This window comes from Salmo salar, chromosome 23 (assembly GCF_965601325.2).
Source record: "Salmo salar chromosome 23, fSalSal1, whole genome shotgun sequence".
Classification (NCBI taxonomy): domain Eukaryota; kingdom Metazoa; phylum Chordata; class Actinopteri; order Salmoniformes; family Salmonidae; genus Salmo; species Salmo salar.
This window is the reverse complement of record NC_138313.1, coordinates 39514591-39538554: the sequence shown is the minus strand read 5'-3', so window position 1 is coordinate 39538554 and position 23964 is coordinate 39514591. Positions and strand designations below refer to the sequence as shown.

At 41.9% G+C, this 23964-nt stretch overlaps 1 protein-coding gene across 2 annotated transcripts in view; it reads left to right on the top strand.

Annotated features, from left to right (window-relative positions):
• Positions 1-23964, top strand: part of tafa5 (TAFA chemokine like family member 5) — a 123321-nt gene that overhangs the window by 73699 nt on the left and 25658 nt on the right. For both annotated transcript variants that reach the window (XM_082968107.1, XM_082968108.1), the window contains exon 2: positions 8829-8978. In XM_082968107.1, coding sequence (XP_082824233.1) covers positions 8829-8978 — 150 coding nt within the window. The remainder of the gene's footprint in view (positions 1-8828; positions 8979-23964) is intronic.

Below are 23964 nucleotides of genomic sequence, written 5' to 3'. Positions count from 1 at the left end.
CAGGCAGGACCAATTCTAACGTGGTCAGTGCTATTCGGGATCCTTGGGACGTCCATACCCTAAACACTAACCTTAACCCTTATCTTTTTTATATTTTTATATTTCAACTTCAATGGGGGCTGGGGACGTCCCAAGGAATGCCGGATAACACGGACCATTCTAATGAGTTAACGTTCATACCTTGCTTGTCAAATAGCCGTTTTTTTTCGAATATATCTTAATCTCACTTCTATCTACGAACTAAATATACTTTCCTGCAACCTGCCTCACCCATTGTGGTACGGATCTGCTATTTTGATTCCTTAAAACTGGAACTTCCATCAGGAGCTAGCCAGCTAACTAGCTACTAGTCTTTGTTAGCCACGGCTAGCTGTCCTCGCCTTTTTCCAACGGATTCAGCTAGCCTTAGCTCGGACAATCACCTGCAAGTCTGCACAGCGTGATATCAAACCAGAGCATATCGGACTGCGTCTCTCTACCATATCACCGGATTCCTGCCGCTCTGGATCATTACACTGGATCATTACTCCTAGCTAGCTAGCTAACTAGTTGCAAACGAATGGCTACTGTTAGCTAACGCCACTGTCCCGAAGCAAGCACCAGCTAGCCTCGAGCAAGGCCCATATACCAACTAATTCTAGGGCTACAATTACGTCCTTTGCCAATTGGCCTGGACCCTTTATCGTCGACACGGAGCCCCGCCGATCCATCACAACTGGACTGCCGACGTGATCGCCCGATGTGGTCTGAACAGGCTATTCTGTTACGATATCGCCGCAGAACCATCTACTAGCACCGGCACGTTAGCCTTTTCTGAATGCTGTGTCCCCTGCTCGCCCAGTGTAGTAGTGAATACCGTACAGCACCCTGTCTCACCTATTGCTACTCTTTTGACCCTATGATCACTCGGCTACACAGCTGATTCCTCCTTCACTGTTTCAATAACACGGTACCTCATTTTGTTTACCTCAGCCTCGAACTCAGGTCCTGTATGTATCTAACTGACCCACTCTGCACTTTCTTCGCCATTTACCCATTGTTGTCTTAGCTCTCCTGATCAACACCTGTGATTGCTTTATGCCTCTCTATAATGTTAATATGCCTTGTCTACTGCTGTCTTGGCTAGTTTTTATTGCTTTATTTCACTGTAGAGCCCCCAGTCCCGCTCAAATTGCCTTAGATAGCTATTTTGTCCCACCCCACACACATGCGGAGACCTCACCTATGTTAATTGATAACTCCAGAGACAAAAGTTCTCTCATCACGCAACACATTCTTACCATACCCTTGTCTGTACATTATGCTTTGAATCTATTCTACCACACGCAGAAATCTGCTCCTTTTATTCTCTGTCCCCAACGCACTAGACGACCAGTTCTTATAGCCTTTAGCTGTATCCTTATCCTACTCCTCCTCTGTTCCTCTGGTGATGTAGAGGTTAACCCAGGCCCTGTAGCCCCGAGTTCCACTCCTATTCCCCAGGCGCTCTCTTTTGATGACTTCTGTAACCGTAATAGCCTTGGTTTCATGCATGTTAACATGAGAAGCCTCCTCCCTAAGTTTTTTTTTTTCACTGCTTTAGCACACTCTGCCAACCCTGATGTTCTAGCCATGTCTGAATCCTGGCTTAGGAAGGCCACAAAAAATTCTGAAATTTTCATTCCCAACTAACATTTTCCGCCAAGATAGAACTGCCAAAGGGGGTGGAGTTGCAATCTACTGCAGAGACAGCCTGCAGAGTTCTGTCATGCTATCCAGGTCTGTGCCCAAACAGTTGGAGCTTCTACTTTTAAAGATCTATCTCTCCAGAAATAAGTCTCTCACTGTTGCCGCTTTTTACAGACCCCCCCTAAGCCCACATCTGCGCCCTGGACACAATATGTGAATTAATTGCCCCCCATTTATCTTCAGAGTTTGAACTGTTAGGTGACCTAAACTGGGATATGCTTAACAACCCGGCCGTCCTACAATCTAAACTAGATGCCCTCAATCTCACACAAATTATCATGGGACCTACCAGGTACAACCCCAAATCCATAAACTCAGGCACCCTCATAGATATCATTCGTTTTGGACGGTTCTGTATTATTGACTGTATGTTTTGTTTATTCCATGTGTAACTCCGTGTTGTATGTGTCAAATTGCTATGCTTTATCTTGGCCAGGTCGCAGTTGCAAATGAGAACTTGTTCTCAACTAGCCTACCTGGTTAAATAAAGGTGAAATAAATAAATAAATAAAAAATATCATACTGACCAACCTGCCCTCTAAATACACCTCTGCTGTCTTCAACCAGGATCTCAGCGATCACTGCCTCATTGCCTGTGTCCGTAATGGGTCCGCGGTCAAACAACCACCCCTCATCACAGTCAAAAGCTCCCTAAAACACTTCAGCGAGCAGGCCTTTCTAATCGACGTGGCCCAGGTATCCTGGAAAGATATTGAACTCATTCCGTCAGTAGAAGATGCCTGGTTGTTCTTTAAAAATGCTTTCCTCTTAAATAAGCATGCCCCATTCAAAAAATGTTGAACCAGGAACAGATATAGCCCTTGGTTTACTCCAGACCTGACTGCCCTTGACCAGCACAAAAACATCCTGTGGTGTACTGCATTGGCATTGAATAACCCCCGCGATATGCAACTTTTCAGGGAAGTTAGGAACCAATATACACAGGCAGTTAGGAAAGAAAAGGCTAGCTTTTTCAAACAGAAATTTGCATCCTGTAGCACAAACTCCAAACATTTCTGGGACACTGTAAAGTCCATTGAGAATAACAGCACCTTCTGCCAGCTGCCCACTGCACTGAGGTTAGGAAACACTGTCACCACCGATAAATCTACGATTATCAGGAATTTCAATAAGCATTTTTCTATGGCTGGCCTTGCTTTCCACCTGAACAGCTCTGCCTGGTCAACAGCTCTGCACCCCCCACAGCAACTTGCCCAAGCCTCCCCCATTTCTCCTTCACCCAAATCCAGATAGCTGATGTTCTGAAAGAGCTGCAAAATCTGGACCCCTACAAATCAGCTGGGCTAGACAATCTGGACCCTCTATTACTAAAATCATCCGCCGCAATTGTTGCAACCACTATTACTAGCCTGTTCAACCTCTCTATCGTATTGTCTGAAATCTCAAAAGATTGGAAAGCTGCCACGGTCATCCCCCTCTTCAAAGGGGGGAGACACTCTAGACCCAAACTGTTACAGACCTATATCTATCCTACCCTGCCTTTCTAAGGTCTTCGAAAGCCAAGTTAACAGATCACCGACCATTTCGAATCCCACCAGACCTTCTCCGCAATGCAATCTGTTTTTTGAGCTGGTCATGGGTGCACCTCAGCCACGCTCAAGGTCCTAAACGATATCATAATCACCATCGACAAAAGGCAATACTGTGCAGCCATATTCATCGACCTGGCCAAGGCTTTCGACTCTGTCAATCACCACATTCTTATCAGCAGACTCAACAGACTTGGTTTCTTAACCTCTTACATCTAGACGTTCCGCTAGCGGAACACCTGCTCCAATATCCAATGATAGGCGTGGCGCGAATTACAAATTCCTCAAAAATACAAAAACTTCAATTTTTCAAACATATGACTATTTCACAGCATTTTAAAGACAAGACTCTCCTTTATCTAACCACACTGTCCGATTTCAAAAAGGCTTTACAGCGAAAGCAAAACATTAGATTATGTCAGCAGAGTACCAAGCCAGAAATAATCAGACACCCATTTTTCAAGCTAGCATATAATGTCACAAAAACCCAGAAGACAGCCTAATGCAGCACTAACCTTTGATCTTCATCAGATGACACACCTAGGACATTATGTTATACAATACATGCATGTTTTGTTCAATCAAGTTCATATTTATATCAAAAAACAGCTTTTTACATTAGCATGTGACGTTCAGAACTAGCATACCCCCCGCAAACTTCCGGGGAATTTGCTAACAATTTACTAAATTACTCACGATAAACGTTCACAAAGCATAACAATTATTTTAAGAATTATAGATACATTACTCCTCTATGCACTCGATATGTCCGATTTTAAAATAGCTTTTTGGTGAAAGCACATTTTGCAATATTCTAAGTACATAGCCCAGCCATCACGGCTAGCTATTTAGACACCCGGCAAGTTTAGCACTCACCAATATCAGATTTACTATTATAAAAGTTTGATTACCTTTTGTTGTCTTCGTCAGAATGCACTCCCAGGACTGCTACTTCAATAACAAATGTTGGTTTGGTCCAAAATAATCCATCGTTATATCCGAATAGCGGCGTTTTGTTCGTGCGTCCCAGACACTATCCGAATGGTAAAGAAGGCAATTCGTGACAAAAAAATTCTAAATATTCCATTACCGTACTTCGAAGCATGTCAACCGCTGTTTAAAATCAATTTTTATGCAATTTATCTCGTAAAAAAGCGATAATATTCCGACCGGGAATCTCCTTTTTGGCAAACAGAGGAACAATCACAAAGACGGGGGCGGCCAAGGCACGCGCCTAAGCCCACAGTCCCTTGATCGGCCACTTGAGAAAGGCGATAATGTGTTTCAGCCTGGGGCTGGGATGACGACATTCTGTTTTTTCCCGGGCTCTGAGCGCCCATGGAAGACGTAGGAAGTGTCACATTAGAGCAGAGATCCTTTGTAAAAGATAGAGATGGCAAAGAAGTTCAAGAAATGGTCACACAGGCCACTTCCTGTAAAGGAATCTCTCAGGTTTTGACCTGCCAATTGAGTTCTGTTATACTCACAGACACCATTCAAACAGTTTTAGAAACTTTGGAGTGTTTTCTATCCAAAGCCAATAATTATATGCATATTCTAGTTACTGGGCAAGAGTAGTAACCAGATTAAATCGGGTACGTTTTTTATCCAGCCGTGAAAATACTGCCCCCTAGCCATAACAGGTTAAATGACTGCCTCACCTGGTTCACCAACTACATCTCAGACAGAGTTCAGTGTGTCAAATCGGAGGGCCTGTTGTCCGGACCTCTGACAGTCTCTATGGGGGTGCCACAGGGTTCAATTCTCGGGCCGACTCTTTTCTCTGTATACGTCAATGATGTCGCTCTTGCTGCTGGTGATTCTCTGATCCACCTCTAAGCAGATGACACCATTCTGTATACTTCTGGCCCTTATTTGGACACTGTGTTGACTAACCTCCAGACGAGCTTTAATGCCATACAACTCTCCTTCCGTGGCCTCCAACAGCTCTTAAATGCAAGTAAAACTAAATGCATGCTCTTCAACCGATCGCTGCCCACCCGCCTAGCTTCACTACTCTGGACGGTTCTGACTTAAAATATGTGGACAACTACGAATACCTAGGTGTCTGGTTAGACTGTAAACTCTCCTTCCAGTCTCATATTAAGCATCTCCAATCCAAAATTAAATCTAGAATCGGCTTCCTATTTCGCAACAAAGAATCCCCCACTCATGCTGCCAAACATATCCTCGTAAAGCTGACCATCCTACCGATCCTTGACTTCGGCGATGTCATTTACAAAATAGCCTCCAACACTCTACTCAGCAAATTGGATGCGTCTATCACAGTGCCATCCATTTCATCACCAAAAGCCCCAAAGCCCCATATACTACCCACCACTGCGACCTGTATGCTCTCGTTGGCTGACCCTCGCTTCATATTCATCGCCAAACCCACTGGCTCCAGGTCATCTATAAGTCATTGCTAGGTTAAGCCCCGCCTTTTCTCAGCTCAATGGTCACCATAGCAGCACCCAGCACGTGCTCCAGCAAGTATTTTTCACTGGTCACCCCAAAGCCAATTCCTCCTTTGACCGCCTTTCCTTCCAGTTCTTTGCTGCCAATGACTGGAACAAATTGCAAAAATCACTGAAGCTGGAGACTCATATCTCCCTCACTAGCTTTAAGCATCAGCTATCAGAGCAGCTTACAGATCATTGCACCTGTACATAGCCCATCTGTAAATAGCCCATCCAACTACCTCATCCCCATATTGTTATTTTTTTTTTTTTTTTTTATTCTCCTTTGCACCCCAGTATCTCTACTTGCACATTCATCTTCTACACATCTATCACTCCAGTGTTTATTTGCGAAATTGTAATTATTTAGCCACTACGGCTTATTTATTGCCTTACCTCCCTAATCTTACTTAATTTGCACACACTGTGTATAGACTTTTCTATTGTGTTACTGACTGTATGTTTGTTTATTCCACGTGTAACTCTGTGTTGTTGTTTGTCACACTGCTTTGCTTTATCTTGGCCAGGTCGCAGTTGTAAATGAGAACTTGTTCTCAACTGGTTTACCTGGTGAAATAAAATGAATTTAAAAAATGATTTGGAATATGGGGTACATGTGGAGCACGGGTGATTGTTCCTCATGTCCAACAGTATTTAGCAACGTGGGATTGGATTGTAACCTTCCCTCCTTCCCCGGGCCTGTGGATATAGCTCAAATGGCCCAGTGGTTGTGCATTGACAGTGCACTGTTGTGTATTCAGTAAAACATATGACAGTGATTTCCTCAATGCTGTAGTTACTGTACTGACGGAGTCTTGGTCTAAATCCCATTGAATCTGCATGTTCAGTTATTTTAATCTAAATGTAATGCAGGTACAAAGTAACTGATCTATAATGAATGTGGCACAAATCAAGTGTAATGTTTCAGAACTGTCGTGCCTTATCAAAGCGTGTGACCTGCCTTACTAGCAAAATAATTGGATGGAGGGCAGGAGGTCCAATTCCAAAGTATTAATATCCCAGTATTTATCCTGACCGTTATATTACTCTCAAACATTTTAGTAGATGCACTTATCTAGAGCAACTTACAGGCACAATTAGGGTTAAGTGCCTTGCTTAACTTCTTGCGGATTAGTGGATTAGCTAACGTCCGGTGAAATTGCAGAGCGCCAAATTCCATTTAAATTACTATAAATATTACATTTTCATGAAATCACAAGTGCAATATATCAAAACCATGTGATTATCTGAGGACAGCACCCAGCACACAAATGCATAAAAAATCATTTTCAACCAGGGAGTTGCGACACGAAAGTCAGAAATAGCGATATAATATATGCCTTACCTTTGAAGACCTTCTTCTGTTGGCAATCCAAAAGGTCCCAGTTACATTACAAATGGTCCTTTTCTTCGATAAATTCCTTTTTTATATCCATAAAAACTCAGTTTAGCTGGCGCACTTCAGTCAATAATCCACTTGGTTTCCCTCCTTCAAAATGCATACAAAATGAATCCCAAACGTTACCAATAAACTTATCCAAACAAGTCAATCAACGTTTATAATCAAACCTTAGGTACCCTAATATGCAAATCAACAATAAAATTTAAGACGGAGAATTATTGTCTTTACCGGAGAAAAATACCAAAGAACGCACACTCATTCACGCGCTTGGAAACACTACAGCCAAAATGGGAGCCACCTAGAAAAACTACAATTTCTGGCTAATTTTTCCAAAAACCAGCCTGAAACTCTTTCTAAAGACTGTTGACATCTAGTGGAAGCCCTAGCAACTGCAATCGGGCACGATTTCGCCCTATTATAAAAGTGCCAGACATTGAAATCAGTGGTAGGATGATTTGTTTGGGGGGGGGGGATGGTTTGTCCTCGGGGTTTCACCTGCCATTTCAGTTCTGTTATACTCACAGACATTATTTTAGCAGTTTTAGAAACTTTAGAGTGTTTTCTATCCAAATCTACCAATTATATGCATATCCTAGCTTCTGGGCCTGAGTAGCTGCAGTTTACTTTGGGTACGCTTTTCATCCAGACGTCAAAATACCCCCCCCACCCCAAAGACGTTAAGGACACATTAACAGATTTTTCCCCTAGTGAGCTCTGGGATTCAAACCAGTGACCTTCCAGTTACTGGCGCAACATTCTTAACCGCTAGGCTACCTGCTCCGGTTATACCAGAGAACAGATGTGTGGTGCTTCTCTCCATCTCCATTTTAACTGGGAACCCTCTGAGAGGCTGGAACATTTCTCTCTGAATCACTATCCGACAGCCCACCATTACTCTGGATGTGTCCCTGCAGTAAACTTAATTAACTCCCCAGAACCTCTACACTGTGACTTGGGGCCAGATTAAATCACCACACCACGCTGCTTGCAAATTACAACCGCTGACTCTGAGAGCCCACTGAATCCCTATGGAGAAGACCCCAGGGCCAGTCCAATCACACAGGTTAATCTCCAATCAGGAGCTAGGTCAAAAGGTCCCAGAAATTAGATACATCAACAACTCTGGTGTCCAACCAAACCACTGTCCCACCTCATCCATGCACTGAGGAAGGGAAATGAACACTGAAATATGACTGGGATGTATAAGTGGATTTCTAAGGAAACCTCTAGAGACCATTTTATCACGCATGATGGTGTCAGAGCACAAGAGGTTGGTGGCACCTTAATTGGGAAGGACGGGCTCCTGGTAATGGCTGGAGCGGAATATGTATAATATATCAAACACATGTTTTGATGCCATTCCATTGACTCCGTTCCATCATTATTATGAGCCGTCCTCCATTAAGCAGTCTCCACTGTGTCAGAGATGATGTTAGCCTATAGGATGTGAGGGGAATGGCCATGAGGAAGGATACTGGTCCTTTGTGATTGGTTATGTTTGGTGGTGAATGATTGATTGGTCACTGTTCTAGTTTCGCTAAATGCATCCATTTAATGGGACCTTTCACCTCAATGTGTCTAAGCTCTGGAAGTACAGTATCTTCCTCCCATATGATCATTCTGCCATGTGGAATAGCCTTCACTTCCACTTGTTATCTGTCTGACATAATTTCCTCTTCCTATCTTCAGGTCAGTTGGCAGCAGGTACATGTGAGATTGTCACTCTGGACCGGGACAGCAGTCAGCCGCGGCGGACCATAGCACGACAGACGGCGAGGTGTGCCTGCAAGAAGGGACAGATTGCCGGCACCACGAGAGCCAGACCGGCTTGTGTAGACGGTATGAGCCAAGATCCACCTCCATCCTTCACTTTCAGAGAGAGCCCCCCCAAGCATAGGGATTGAGAGGGGCTTAGAAAGCTCCCCTCGAGGGCCTCTTTGGGCCACCACCCCCTATGTATCCCCAGGACCATTTCTGATGTTGTGGATTACTCTGTTATCTCTGTTGAGGTGGTTCAGGAATCTCGTATGGGAATGGAATGTTGCATAAGCATTTCATCACCTGCTGTTCTTGACCTGGTTGCCATCTGGGGAGGATTGGAAAGCAGCTACTGCCTGCACAGAGAATTGTCTCTCTCTGTGAGGATTCCATTGTACTTATATTACTTTGGACGTTCTATCAAGTTAAAATACCTTCTCTTCATTTGTGCGATACCTACAAAGATGATTTGACAAAAGCCCTCAAAAAGTTCTTAACTTATAAAGGCTGAAATTGGCATTTTGCACTAGTTGTGACAGAAATGTGTACCCTTTCTATAATGTTGCCTAGCACCAAAGCGACTATTTTAGGCACCCTCAACTTTGTTTTGGCATTTTGAGAATGCTGCTGATCGCTGTGACCTGTTTTTCCAGCTTTACTGTTGACAACTTGCCTTTGACACTCTTCCTGTAGCTGTTGTTGCTATGATATCTCTCTACCTAAGTGAAACGCATAACACAACATCCTAATGACAAGTTTAACACCTGAGGTGTCTGGTGGTTGTCGTTGCTCTTAAAAACATGTCGGCATACAACTTCAGTGACCTTTACTTACCTAGAGCATGCCGTATCTTTGCAGGCTTGGTATTTATGTCAGGTCGCATCTTAGCTCGGCCACTCATTTTCTTTTGTTGTTTGTTCCAGAAATAAACATTGGGGAACGAACCATAGAGCAGGGTTTACTCCATCAGACTGAAAAAACGAATGAGATTTCAATCATTTTTAATCTTCCCCTCAGTTCTCAAGGTCCCCAAGCTGCAGTACCACGTGCTCCAAATGATTTTGTCCTCTATCCCCGTTCCTTTGTTCCACAGAGGTCACATTTCTAACAGGATAATCCATATATCCATCACATCTTAAGCCCTCTGCTCCAGCCAAACTGCAAGGATGTGGGCAAAAATATCTCAAAAGTCAACTAAATCAGTAATCCTCCATGCGGTGTTGTCTTTGGCTCATAAGGAGTTGGATTATATTTACAAAGGCACAATAGGAGTGTAGATTGCCTCTGCCTTTGTGGAAATGTTGCCATGTAATGATTTCACCTGTGACTTTGATCTCTTTCAAAGACCCTCAAGGCCTTTTTCTAATCACACAAGGAACAGCTGCCATTTGCCGTCGCAAATGACTCTCAAAGAAATATTGTGTGAAACATTCCTTCAGTGTATTAGTTCATAGGAAATAGAGACTTCAACAGAATCAACAAAAAGCAGGAGTTTGTAGCCATTGTTGTTTATATAGACTTCGCTTCTCTGCTATTTCTGCTATCCGGCCCCCTTTCAACATCTCCCTGAAGTGACAGGGTGCCTGGTATTGATTTCAGTTAAAGAGAGAGTGAGAGATGAAAAGGTGCTGTTGTCAGGGTTGAGGTACTGTTGCCACCAGGTAGATTAGTGGCGTTGTTGAAGTCTGCTCTGGATGTAATGATATCACTCCAGTAGACCAGGGGGATGACTTACGGGGCACGGTACAGTTCATCTTAACTGGAGACCCATTACTCTTTCCGATTGTGATTATAAAATAAGTTACACCTGAGACCTTTAAATGTGGACAAAAGGTCACTGTAGGGGCAGATTTGTGTGCTGTGGCTTTGCTGTTGACTCGTTTCAATTGATCGCCTGTGTCTTCGAGAGAACAAAGGAGGTACCTTAGATGTAGTTTCTCAATTTAAGATTATATTCTTTACTGCCTTTCAAAAGGCCTAGAGGCCAAAAAAACATCCACCTAAAAAGTTGCCTTCTTTTCAACATGTTTCAATGGTGTTTTTCTGCTAGTGATGTAGAGCATCATACGAGAGATACTGTATAATGACGAGATGGTCTTGTCTCTTCCCTAACAATGGGAGTCGTTGTCCCAAAGGCGGGAAGGCAGGCGGACTGCTTATCGGTCTGCTTATCAGTCTGCTTATCACTGTATTCACACATGGACAGATTTTGACATGAGTGGACCCTCTCGCTTCGCCTCTTCCTCTCAGATCATACTGAAAGCATCAAGAATCATCAACCTGTCCGAGGGCAGTCGCTGAAGGGAAGATTTAGACTGACTGTAATTGTGACCCCAGACAGTACATGGAGAACAGTGTTTTCCAGTGACTTCTGTTGCAATGCAGTATCATTTGAATTGGATACAAGCCATTCTGAGTAGTCTGAGTTTGCTGCTTTTCATGATCATTTTATGTTCTACCTACAGTACATAATTGTGATCCCTTTTGATCCATGTCATGTTGGTATGAACATTATGGACATTAAAAGTTACATTTGGGAGAAGAGTAATTGCAACTGACCTCAGCTGGAAAGATGAGAGGTTCAAAATATGACTGCAAAGTTTCTCTAAAGTCTCTCAAACAATTGTAACTCAGGAGGGAATTATATTTTTGTAAAGCAAGAAAGAAAAGAAAAAGAAAAAAGACCATTGTTGACATGACAGGTAGAGTAATATGAGGAAAGAAGTCTAATTTGCCTGTAAGGCTACAACTTGATATGTGACATGAACATTAGCATAACAATGACAAAGTTTATGACCGTTAGCTTTGATTCTGAGACAGAGCTGAGCCACCTATTAAAAAAGTGTTTTAAAAACTATTTGCCCTCTTTTAACACCTCTTTTGACACAGATTTTGGAAAATGATGATAGGAAACCTGTAATATCACATTCAATTATTTGGTCACTTGTCTCCAAACAAGTACAATTCAAATCAGACAACCTTTCATATGAATTTGTCTAAATATTACAATCTCAAATGTCGGGGGCATTATGTGGACCACATTATGTACAGATACAAACCCTGCGGGCCAATTGCAACCATCCATGGCCCCCAGATTATCGCTATCTGATCTGTCGTTAAACCATCAATCACCAGCACAGCTGATCTCAATTGCATCCGTTATAGGCCATCAATTTACCTCTCCCTAAAGCGGATGTCGGGGTTTACTCTTAATCCTGATTGCTGCCAACATTTTCATGAATATTACGCACTCTGGTCGGTATTATCATCGGAACAATTTAATCCTTTTAATTGAGCAGACTAATGACGACTTATCTATTTGGCAACCATTCTGTTGAATTTAAATAAAATATAACATTTCTTTGTTTTCCACGGCAAATCAACAATGGCAATGTAGCCATACCCTACCTATTTATAAATGGAAAAATGGTTTAGGATTACATTTTCGTTTCCAATTAATGTAATCCGTTAAAGGTCCAATGCAGCCATTTTTATCTCACTATCAAATAATTTGTGTAACAATTAAACTACTGTTATATGAATGTTTTCAATTAAAATGGTAAAAAAATAAACAAAAATAGCTTCTTAGCAAATCACAATTTCTCAAGCTAAAATGTAGCTAGGACTGTCTGGGAGTGGTCTGAGTGAGGGGACTAATTGCATGAGCCTAATGGCAGGGATATGTAACCTGAAAACTAGCTGCTTTTGGCAGAGATATTTGAAACTCTTTTTGTTATCTATTAACTTATACCACCTGGGGATGCCGCCAGGCAGGCCAAAACTCCATCCCACCAAAACGAGCTGAAATTTCAGGTGGTCTTTTCAAACAGCACTTACACTAAAAGCCCATTATCATAATTTTCACAATTTCACAAAATTATTTGTTCTTATTTTTACTATTTTCTACATTGTAGAATTATAGTGAAGACATCAAAACTATGAAATAACACATATGGAATCATGTAGTAACCAAAAAAGTGTTCAACAAATCAAAATATATTTTATATTCTTCAAATAGCCACCCTTTGCCTTGATGACAGCTTTGCACACTCTTGGCATTCTCTCAACCAGCTTCATGAGGTAGTCACCTGGAATGCATTTCAATTAACAGGTGTGCCTTCTTAAAAGTTAATTTGTGGAATGTATTTCCTTCTTAATGCGTTTGAGGCAATCAGTTGTGTTGTGACAAGGTAGGGGTGGTATACAGAAGATAGCCCTATTTGGTAAAAGACCAAGTCTATATTATGGAATGAACAGCTCAAATAAGCAAAGAGAAATGACAGTCCATCATTTTACTTTAAGACATGAAGGACAGTCAATAAAGAAAATTTCAAGAACTTTGAAAGTTTCTTCAAGTGCAGTCGCAAAAACCATCAAGCGCTATGATGAAGCTGGCTCTCATGAGGACCGCCACAGGAATGGAAGACCCAGAGTTACCTCTGCTGCAGAGGATAAGTTAATCAGAGTTACCAGCCTCAGAAATTGCAGCCCAAATAAATGCTTCACAGAGTTCAAGTAACAGAAACATCTCAACATCAACTGTTCAGAGGAGACTGTGTGAATCAAGCCTTCATGGTCAAATTACTGCAAAGAAACCACTACTAAAGGACACCAATAATAAGAAGAGACTTGCTTGGATCAAGAAACACGAGCAATGGACATTAGACCGGTGGAAATTTGTCCTTTGGTCTGGAGTTGAAATTGGAGATTTTTGGTTCCAACAGCCGTGTCTTTGTGAGACGCGGTGTGGGTGAACGGATGATCTCCGCGTGTGTATTTCCCACCGTAAAGCATGGAGGAGGAGGTTGTTATGGTGTGGGGGGCGTTTGCTGGTGACACTGTGATTTATTTAGAATTCAAGGCACACTTAACCAGCATGGCTACCACAGCATTCTGCAGCGATTCGCCATCCAATCTGGTTTCGGCTTAATGGGACTATCATTTGTTTTTCAACAGGAAAATGACCCAACACACCTCCAGGCTGTGTACGGCTATTTTACCAAGAAAGAGAGTGATGGAGTGCTGCATCAGATAACCTGGCCTCCACAATCACCCGACCTCAACTAAATTGAAATGGTTTGGGATGAGTCGGACCGAAGAGTGAAGGAAAAGCAGCCAACAAGTGCTCAGCATATGTGGGAACTCCTTCAAGACTGTTGTAAAAGCATTCCGGGGAGAAGCGGGTTCAGAGAATTCCAAGAGTGTGCAAAGCAGTCATCAAGGCAAAAGGTGGCTATTTGAAAAATCTCAAATATATTTTGATTTGTTTAACACTTTTTTGGTTACTACATGATTCCATATGTGTAATTTCATAGGTTTGATGTTTTCACTATTATTCTACAATGTAGAAAAAGTCAAAATAAAGAAAAACCCTTGAATGAGTAGGTGTTAAAAAACTTTTGATCGGTAGTGTGTATATATATATAATATATATATATATATATATATATATATATACACACACACCTTAGCCAAATACATTTAAACTCAGTTTTTCACAATTCTTGACATTTAATCCTATTAAAGATTCTCTGTCTTAGGTCAGTTAGGATCACCACTTTATTTTAAGAATGTGAAATGTCAGAATAATAGTAGAGAGTGATTTATTTCAGATTTTATTTCTTTCATCACATTCCCAGTGGGTCAGAAGTTTACATACACTCAATTAGTATTTGGTAGCATTGCCTTTCAATTGTTTAACTTGGGTCAAACGTTTCGGGTAGCCTTCCACAAGCTTCCCACAATAAGTTGGGTGAATTTTTGACCATTCCTCCTGACAGAGCTGGTGTAACTGAGTCAAGTTTGTCGGCCTCCTTGTTCGCACACACTTTTTCAGTTCTGCCCACAAATTTTCTGGAATTGAGGGTTGAAGTCAGAGGTTAGGGCTTTGTGATGGCCACTCCGATACCTTGAATTTGTTGTCCTTAAGCCATTTTGCCACAACTTTGGAAGTATGCTTGGGGTCATTGTCCATTTGGAAGACCCATTTGCAACCAAGCTTTTACTTCTTGACTGATGTCTTGAGATGTTGCTTCAATATATCCACATAATTTTCCTTCCACATGATGCCATCTATTTTGTGATGTGCACCAGTCCCTCCTGCAGCAAAGCACCCCCACAACATGGTGCTTCACGGTTTGGATGGTGTTCTTCGGCTTGCAAGCATTCCCCGTTTTTCTCCAAGCATAACAATGGTCATTATGGCCAAACAGTTCAATTTTTGTTTCATCAGGTCAGAGGACATTTCTCCAAAAAGTACGATCTTTGTCACCATGTGCAGTTGCAAACCGTACTCTGGCTTTTTTATGGCGGTTTTTGGAGCAGTGGCTTCTTCCTTGCTGAGCGGCCTTTCAGGTTATGTCGATACAGGACTCGTTTTACTGTGTATATATATACTTTTGTACCTGTTTCCGCCAGCATCTTCAGTGATTTGCACTTTTCGCACCAAAGTACGTTCATCTCTAGGATACAGAACGCATCTCCTTCCTGAGAAGTATGACGGCTGCGTGGTCCCATGGTGTTTATACTTGCGTACTATTGTTTGTACAGATGAACGTGGTACCTTTAGGCATTTGGAAATTGCTCCCAAGGATGAACCAGACTTGTGGAGGTCTACAATTTTTATTCTGAGGTCTTGCCTGATTTCTTTTGATTTTCCCATGATGTCAAGCAGAGGCACTGAGTTTGAAGGTAGGCCTTGAAATACATCCATGGGTACACCTCCAATTGACTCAAATTATGTCAATTAGCCTACCAGAAGCTTCTAAAGCCATGACATCATTTTCTGGAATTTTATAAGCTGTTTAAAGGCACAGTCCACTTAGTGTATGGGATCTTGTAATGTAGACTGTACTGTACTGACTCTGTTTTACAAATCTTTCATTGAGAGTATTTTCACTTTTTGTATTGTTTGTTGGTTTGGCAATGCCACTGTCAGCCAGAGAAATATGCTGAGAAGGATCATCACCACAGCAAGCAAGGTACTTGGAGTCAAACAGACAGGCCTGGATGAGATCTTTAAGGTCAGGGCCCTCCGCAAGGCTCACAAAATCATTTCAGACCCAATACACCCCCTGTTCCCGGACTTTGAACTACTCTCCTCTGGGCGAAGGTATAATAGAACTAGACAATCATTTGTGCCAGGTGTGATATCCCTCCTAAATAGCTCAGGCTAATGTTCCTATTGACTCAGTAAGGCCAGCAGGCTAGTGTTTTAAAAAAAAAATGCTTTATTGGTGTGTAACTGTTATAAAAGTTGTATTGTCAGTTTTGTTTTGTATTTAAACGTCTACATGACTCTGCAACAAAATTTCCCCATGGGGACAATAAAGTAAGTAAACTTCTGACCCACTGGAATTGTGATAAGTGAAATATTCTGTCTGTAAACAATTGATGGAAAAATTACGTGTCATGCACAAAGTAGATGTACTAACCGACTTGCCAAAACTATAGTTTGTTAACAAGAAATTTGTGGTTGAAAAACGAGTTTTAATGACTCCAACCTAAGTGTATGTAAACTTCCGACTTCAACCGTATATTTGTGTGTGTGTGTGTGTGTGTGTGTGTGTGTGTGTGTACAACACAGAAAAATCTAGTTTTTCACTGCACTGGACCTTTTAAGGATTTTACTCTAATTAAAATATGGCCATTTCTTAACAAGAGTGAAAAATGAACTATTCTTGAACTATAGGCTACACATTTTACATTTGAAACGATATAAATTGGGATTGTGTTGTATTTTTTATCAAATCATAACCGAGTGGCACAGCTGTCTAAGGCCATGCATCTCAGTGCTAGAGGTGACACTACAGATACCCTGGTTCGAATCCAGGCTGTATCACAACCGGACGTAATTGGGTGTCCCATAGGGTGGCCACAATAGGCCCAGCGTCATCCGGGTTTGGCCGGTGTAGGCCGTCATTGTAAATAAGAATTTGTATTTTTGGTCCATTGTTTATTAATAGAACAACAGGATAAAACTTAATAGTAAACCTTTATATTTCTTACAGGTCTGAAGTAATTAGTTCAGTAGGCCTATAGTGGCATAGTGTACTTTGTTGAAGAAAACATTTCTGAATAGGAATGTGGTAGGGAGAGTAATTTGATATTCTTTGGAAGTCGTTATCTTAAAGCTGGAATCCTTAATGGTGAAACAGCCGCATCCGTTTGCGATATTACAACAACAAAGATGTTACTGCAAACTACGAACACAGTTTTTCCCCTCTGACATCTTCACATGCGCGCTAGAAGAGCACAATATGTACTGCAATGTTTTTAACATGCTGCACAACGCTCCTCAGCTCAGGAACAAAAACAATAACAATGGTGGTGAGGCGGTCAGTCTCTACTGTGGATTCCATCTTTGATCGGTTGTAGACATGTTATGACCATCATTTTGACCATTGAAGTCTATGGCCATATGGAATTGTGACTGGCTATGTGCGGCTTCTGAACAGATGCAAAGTGCTTCATTGTATAATTATATTTAAATTGCCTATCACACATGTTGCTGCAATCCATATCACTTTCATTTACAATGTGGTAATTAATTAAAAGTTGGTCTTCAATAACTTGTATGTAGGCGTCATTGTCTGCAATTAAACATGTTAACTCAATTATTGTAATTGATTTAGGTTACATTTCCAGTCAAATAATTTTATTTCAGTTTTAATGTCATTTTTCCATTTATCTTTTTCCTTTTTTGATTTCATTGTACTTCAATCGTGCGGGAGTAGTGAACGGCAGACAATGACCATTTCCACTGTCTAGTATGAAGCCGTCTGGACACCGTAACAATGTCTAGTAGTTTATTCTTGTACTCTCCTGTTAGTAGCTACATCCATTTTTGGACATATAAATTAATGATATGTACGTACCCATTGATTCTTGAAGAATATAACTTATAAATCCTCATGAGCTTAGTCAACTGTAAATTTAGGCTTGTTTTACTCCAATGTTTGTAAACAAAATAAAGGTAAACAAGTACTGCATAGCCTCTAAACATGGTTAAAACTAGAAAGTTGATATCATGGATGGTCAGTCCTTGCATCCATAGCTCCATCTATGAATTTGAGAGTGGTTACATTTCTCCAGCCCCATCCCTTTCTAGCAAAACAGTGGCGGGGATCTTTGTTATTGTTTCAACTCCTGATTGCCGCTTTAAGCAATCCAGCGGTCACCTGCAGGAGCATATTAAGTTCTGCCTTGTTCGTTGCAATGCACTCTGCATGTTTAATGATAGCTACAGATATTATCCCTATAAACATCTGCATTGAGATGATCAGGAAGTATTTGAACCATAGACAGAAGGACAGTTCAACAAGCATAGGTCAATTTGTATCTTGCCTTCAAATGATTCTCACCAATGTGCTACATCAGTGTATTCATTCTTATAAACCGGGTGGTTTGAGCCCTGAATGCTGATTGGCTGACAGCCATGGTATATCAGTCCGTATACAATGGGTATGACAAAACATGTATTTTTACTGCTCTAATTAAAATTAAAAATTAAATAAAATGTTATTTGTCACATGCGCCGAATACAACATGTGTAGACCTTACAGTGAAATGTTTACTTACAAGCCCTTAACCAACAATGCAGTTTTAAGAAAAATAAGTGTTAAGTAAACAAATAGGTAAGTAAGAGATTTAAAATAAAAGTAACAACTAATTAAACAGCACTAGTAAAATAACAATAGCGAGGCTATAAACAGGGGGTACCGGTACAGAGTCAATGTGCGGGGGCACCGGTTAATCGAGGTAATTGAGGTAATATGTAAATCTAGGTAGAGTTAAAGTGACTATGCATAGACAATAAACAGAGAGTAGAAGCAGCATAAAAGAGGGGTCTGGGTAGACCTTTGATTAGCTGTTCAGGAGATATGGCTTGGGGGTAGAAGCCGTTAAGAAGCCTTTTGGGCCTAGACTTTGCACTCCGATACTGCTTGCAGTGCGATAGCAGAGAGAACAGTCTATGACTATGGTGACTGGAGTCTTTGACAATTTTTAGGGCCTCCCTCTGACACCGCCTAGTATAGAGGTCCTGGATGGCAGGAAGCTTGGCCCCAGTGATGTACTGGGTCGTACGCACTACCCTCTATAGTGCTCTGCGGTCGGAGGCCGAGTAGTTTCCATACCAGGCAGTGATGCAATCAGTCAGGATGCTCTCGATGGTGCAGCTGTAGAACCTTTTGAGGATCTGAGGACCCATGCCAAATCTTTTCAGTCTCCTGAGAGGGAATAGGCTTTGTCGTGCCCTCTTCATGACTGTCTTAGTGTGTTTGGACCATGATAGTTTGTTGGTGATGCGGACACCAAGGAAATTAAAGCTCTCAACCTGCTCCCCTACAGCCCCGTCGCTGAGAATGGGGTCGTGCTCCATCCTCCTTTTCCTTTAGTCCACAATCATCTCCTTTGTCTTGATCACGGTTGTTGGCCTGGCACCACACGGCCAGGTCTCTGACCTCCTCCCTATAGGCTGTCTCATTGTTGTCGGTGATCAGGCCTACCACTGTTGTTTCATTGGCAAACTTGATGATGGTGTTGGAGTCGTGCCTGGCCATGCAGTCATGAGTGAACAGGGAGTACAGGAGCGAACTGAGCACTTACCCCTGAGATCCAGTGTTGAGGATCAGCAGATGTGTTGTTACCTACCCTAACCACCTTGGGGCAGCCCGTCAGGAAGTCCAGGATCCAGTTGCAGAGGGAGGTGTTTAGTCCCAGTACACGTCCTGGTAATCCGTCTGGTCCTGCGGCTTTGTGAATGTTGACCTGTTTAAAGGTCTTACATCGGCTACGGAGAGCGTGATCACACAGTCGTCCGGAACAGCTGATGCTCTCATGCATGTTTCAGTCTTACTTGCCTCGAAGCGAGTATAGAAGTAATTTAGCTCGTCTGGTAGGCTCGTGTCACTGGGAAGCTTGCGGCTGTGCTTCCCTTTGTAGTCTGTAATAATTTGAAAGCCCTGCCACATTCGACGAGCGTCGGAGCCGCTGTAGTACGATTCAATCTTAGTCCTGTATTTACAATTTGTCTGTTTGATGGTTCATCAGAGGGCATAGCGGGATTTCTTATAAGCTTCCGGGTTAGAGTCCTGCACCTTGAAAGCATCAGCTCTACCCTTTAGCTCAGTGCGGATGTTGCCTGTTTAAAGGTCTTACATCGGCTACGGTAATCCATGGCTTCTGGTTGGTGTATGTACATACGGTCACTGTGGGGACGACGTCATCGATGCACTTATTGATGAATGTAGTGACTGAGGTGGTATAGTCCTCAATGCCATCAGAAGAATCCTGGAACATATTCCAGTCTGTGCTAACAAAACAGTCCTGCAGTGTAGCATCCGTGTCATCTGACCACTTCCGAATTGAGTGAGTCACTGGTACTTCCTGCTTTAGTTTTTGCTTGTAAGCAGGAATCAGAGGATAGAATTATGGTCAGATTTGCCAAATGGAGGGTGAGGGAGAGCTTTGTACGTGTCTCTGTGTGTGGAGTAAAGGTAGTCTAGAGTTTTTTTCCCCCCCTCTAGTTGCACATTTAACATGCTGGTAGAAATTAGGTAAAACGGATTTAAGTTTCCCTGCATTAAAGTCACCGGCCACTTGGAGCGCCGCCTCTGGATGAGCGTAGTAAATCCTTCCCGACCGACTCATTAAAGAAAAAGTATTCCTCCAGTACGAGTGAGTAATCCCTGTCCTGATATCTAGAAGCTATTTTCGGTCATAAGATACAGTGGTGGCAGAAACATTATGCACAAAATAAGGTACAAATAACGCGAAAAAACACACACAATAGCACAATTGGTTAGGAGATCGTAAAACGGCAGCCATCTCCTCCGACGCCATTATTACGTTGGTAACCAGTTGATAATAATAATAAGGCACCTCAGGGGGTTTGTGGTATATGGCCAGTATACCACGGCTAAGGGCTGTATCGAGCACTCTGCGTTGCGACGTAGTTAAGAACAGCCCTTTGCTGTGGTATATTGGCCATATACCACACCACCTCTGACCTTATTGCCTCATTAAACTTTCTCTCCTGATGTTTTCAGACTACTTCACTCATTTAGTCATCCTTTTGCTCCTCCCCTTCTATCCCCAGCTCCGTCGAATGTAGTTGTCCCTTTTTTCCTCAAGGGACATGCAAGCAACCTTCTTTCTGGAAGAACATACTGTATTGATGAATAACGTGATTACTAAATGGTTTCCTCTTTGAATAAATTGAGTTATTTACATGGATGATGCTTCCTGTGTATTTACACAAAGCAACAATAAATCAGAGTACACAATGATAAAGTGTTTGCAGGTGTTCAGGTGGGTTCAGAACAATTGATATGTAACATTAATAAAATGTTCTGCTACCGCCGATGCTTGGCTGCAGTTAATTAGTTATGCAATTGGTGAGGGTTGCAATGCATTATTCTAGAGCCTTGGCAACACATTGTCTACCAATTGTCTAACAATTTTATTCTCTCAACTTTCCTCTTTTTTATAATGGCCTAGTAATACAGTATTTCTCTCACATCCTTCACTCGAGCGATGAACGTAGAAGGCCCAAAAAAGTATTGTACCACAACATCTGTTTAGAAGAATCCTCACCATATTTTATTTACAGACAAATTGTCTCAATTAATTAACTGTTAAAGAGGGAATTACGATTGAGCATTAAGACGAGTGAGCCTTGAGCATCAATAGCAGTGATAGCATTTGTGGCTATAACAGTCAGGCCAGGGTTTGTTTCTACTCTCCTTGGAAAACCCCTTCCAGCAGTGGTCCAGCCTGAAGAGTAGGGATGTCTTTGAGGTTGCCCTCTCTATATTGAATGCATTGCATGTGTTCTCCATTCTCTGATGTAAATCTTCCCTTTATTCTCTTAAAAACCTCTTAAGGATCTGACACATTTTTCAATGTTCATCTAAAATGACATACCAAAATCTAACTACCTGTAGCTCAGGACCTGAAGCAAGGATATGTACAGTGAGGGAAAAAGGTATTTGATCCCCTGCTGATTTTGTACGTTTGCCCACTGACAAAGAAATTATCAGTCTATAATTTTAATGGTAGGTTTATTTGAACAGTGGGAGACATAATAACAACAAAAAATCAAGAAAAACGCATGTCGAAAATGTCATAAATTGATTTGCATTTTAATGAGGGAAATAAGTATTTGACCCCCTCTCAATAGGAAAGATTTCTGGCTCCCGGGTGTCTTTTATATAGGTAATGAGCTGAGATTAGGAGCACACTCTTAAAGGGAGTGCTCCTAATCTCAGTTTGTTACTTGTATAAAGACACCTGTCCACAGAAGCAATCAATCAGATTCCAAACTCTCCACAATGGCCTAGACCAAAGAGCTCTCCAAGGATGTCAGGGACAAGATTGTAGACCTACACAAGGCTGGAATGGGCTACAAGACCATCGCCAAGCAGCTTGGTGAGAAGGTGACAACAGTTGGTGCGATAATTCGCAAATGGAAGAAACACAAAAGAACTGTCAATCTCCCTCGGCCTGGGGCTCCATGCAAGATCTCACCTCGTGGAGTTGCAATGATCATGAGAATGGTGAGGAATCAGCCCAGAACTACACGGGAGGATCTTGTCAATGATCTCAAGGCAGCTGGGACCATAGTCACCAAGAAAACAATTGGTAACGCACTACGCCGTGAAGGACTGAAATCCTGTAGCGCCCGCAAGGTCCCCCTGCTCAAGAAAGCACATATACATGCCCGTCTGAAGTTTGCCAATGAACATCTGAATGATTCAGAGGACAACTGGGTGAAAGTGTTGTGGTCAGATGAGACCAAAATGGATCTCTTTGGCATCAACTCAACTCGCCGTGTTTGGAGGAGGAGGAATGCTGCCTATGACCCCAAGAACACCATCCCCACCGTCAAACATGGAGGTGGAAACATTATTCTTTGGGGGTGTTTTTCTGCTAAGGGGACAGGACAACTTCACCGCATCAAAGAGATGGACGGGGCCATGTACCGTCAAATCTTGGGTGAGAACCTCCTTCCCTCAGCCAAGGCATTGAAAATGGGTCGTGGATGGGTATTCCAGCATGACAATGACCCAAAACACACGGCCAAAGCAACAAAGGAGTGGCTCAAGAAGAAGCACATTAAGGTCCTGGAGTGGCCTAGCCAGTCTCCAGACCTTAATCCCATAGAAAATCTGTGGAGGGAGCTGAAGGTTTGAGTTGCCAAACGTCAGCCTCGAAACCTTAATGACTTGGAGAAGATCTGCAAAGAGGAGTGGGACAAAATCCCTCCTGAGATGTGTGCAAACCTGGTGGCCAACTACAAGAAACGTCTGACCTCTGATTGCCAACAAGGGTTTTGCCACCATTTACTAAGTCATGTTTTGCAGAGGGGTCAAATACTTATTTCCCTCGTTAAAATGCAAATCAATTTATAACATTTTTGACATGCATTTTTCTGGATTTTTTTGTTGTTATTCTGTCTCTCACTGTTCAAATAAACCTACCATTAAAATTATAGACTGATCATTTCTTTGTCAGTGGGCAAACGTACAAAATCAGCAGGGGATCAAATACTTTTTTCCCTCACTGTATATTCTTGATACCATTTGAAAGGAAACACTTTGAAGTTTGTGGAAATGTGAAATGAATGTAGGAGATAACACATTAGATCTGGTAAAAGATAATATGAAGAAAAAAAATGTTTTTTTTGTTTGTTTTTGTACCATCATTTTTTAAATGCAAGAGAAAGGCCATAATGTATTATTCCAGCCCATGTGCAATTTAGATTTTGGCCACTAGATGGCAGCAGTGTATGTGCAAAGTTTTAGACTGATCCAATGAACCATTGATATCTGTTCAAAATGTTGTATCAAGACTGCTCAAATGTGCCTAATTGGTTTAGTAATACATTTTCAAGTTCATAATTGTGCACTCTCCTCAAACAATAGCATGGTACTATTTCACTGTAATAGCTACTGTAAATCGGACAGTGCAGTTAGATTAACAAGAATGTAAACTTTCTGCCCATATCAGATATTTCCATGTCCTGGGAAATGTTTTTGTTACTTAAAACCTCATGCTAATCACA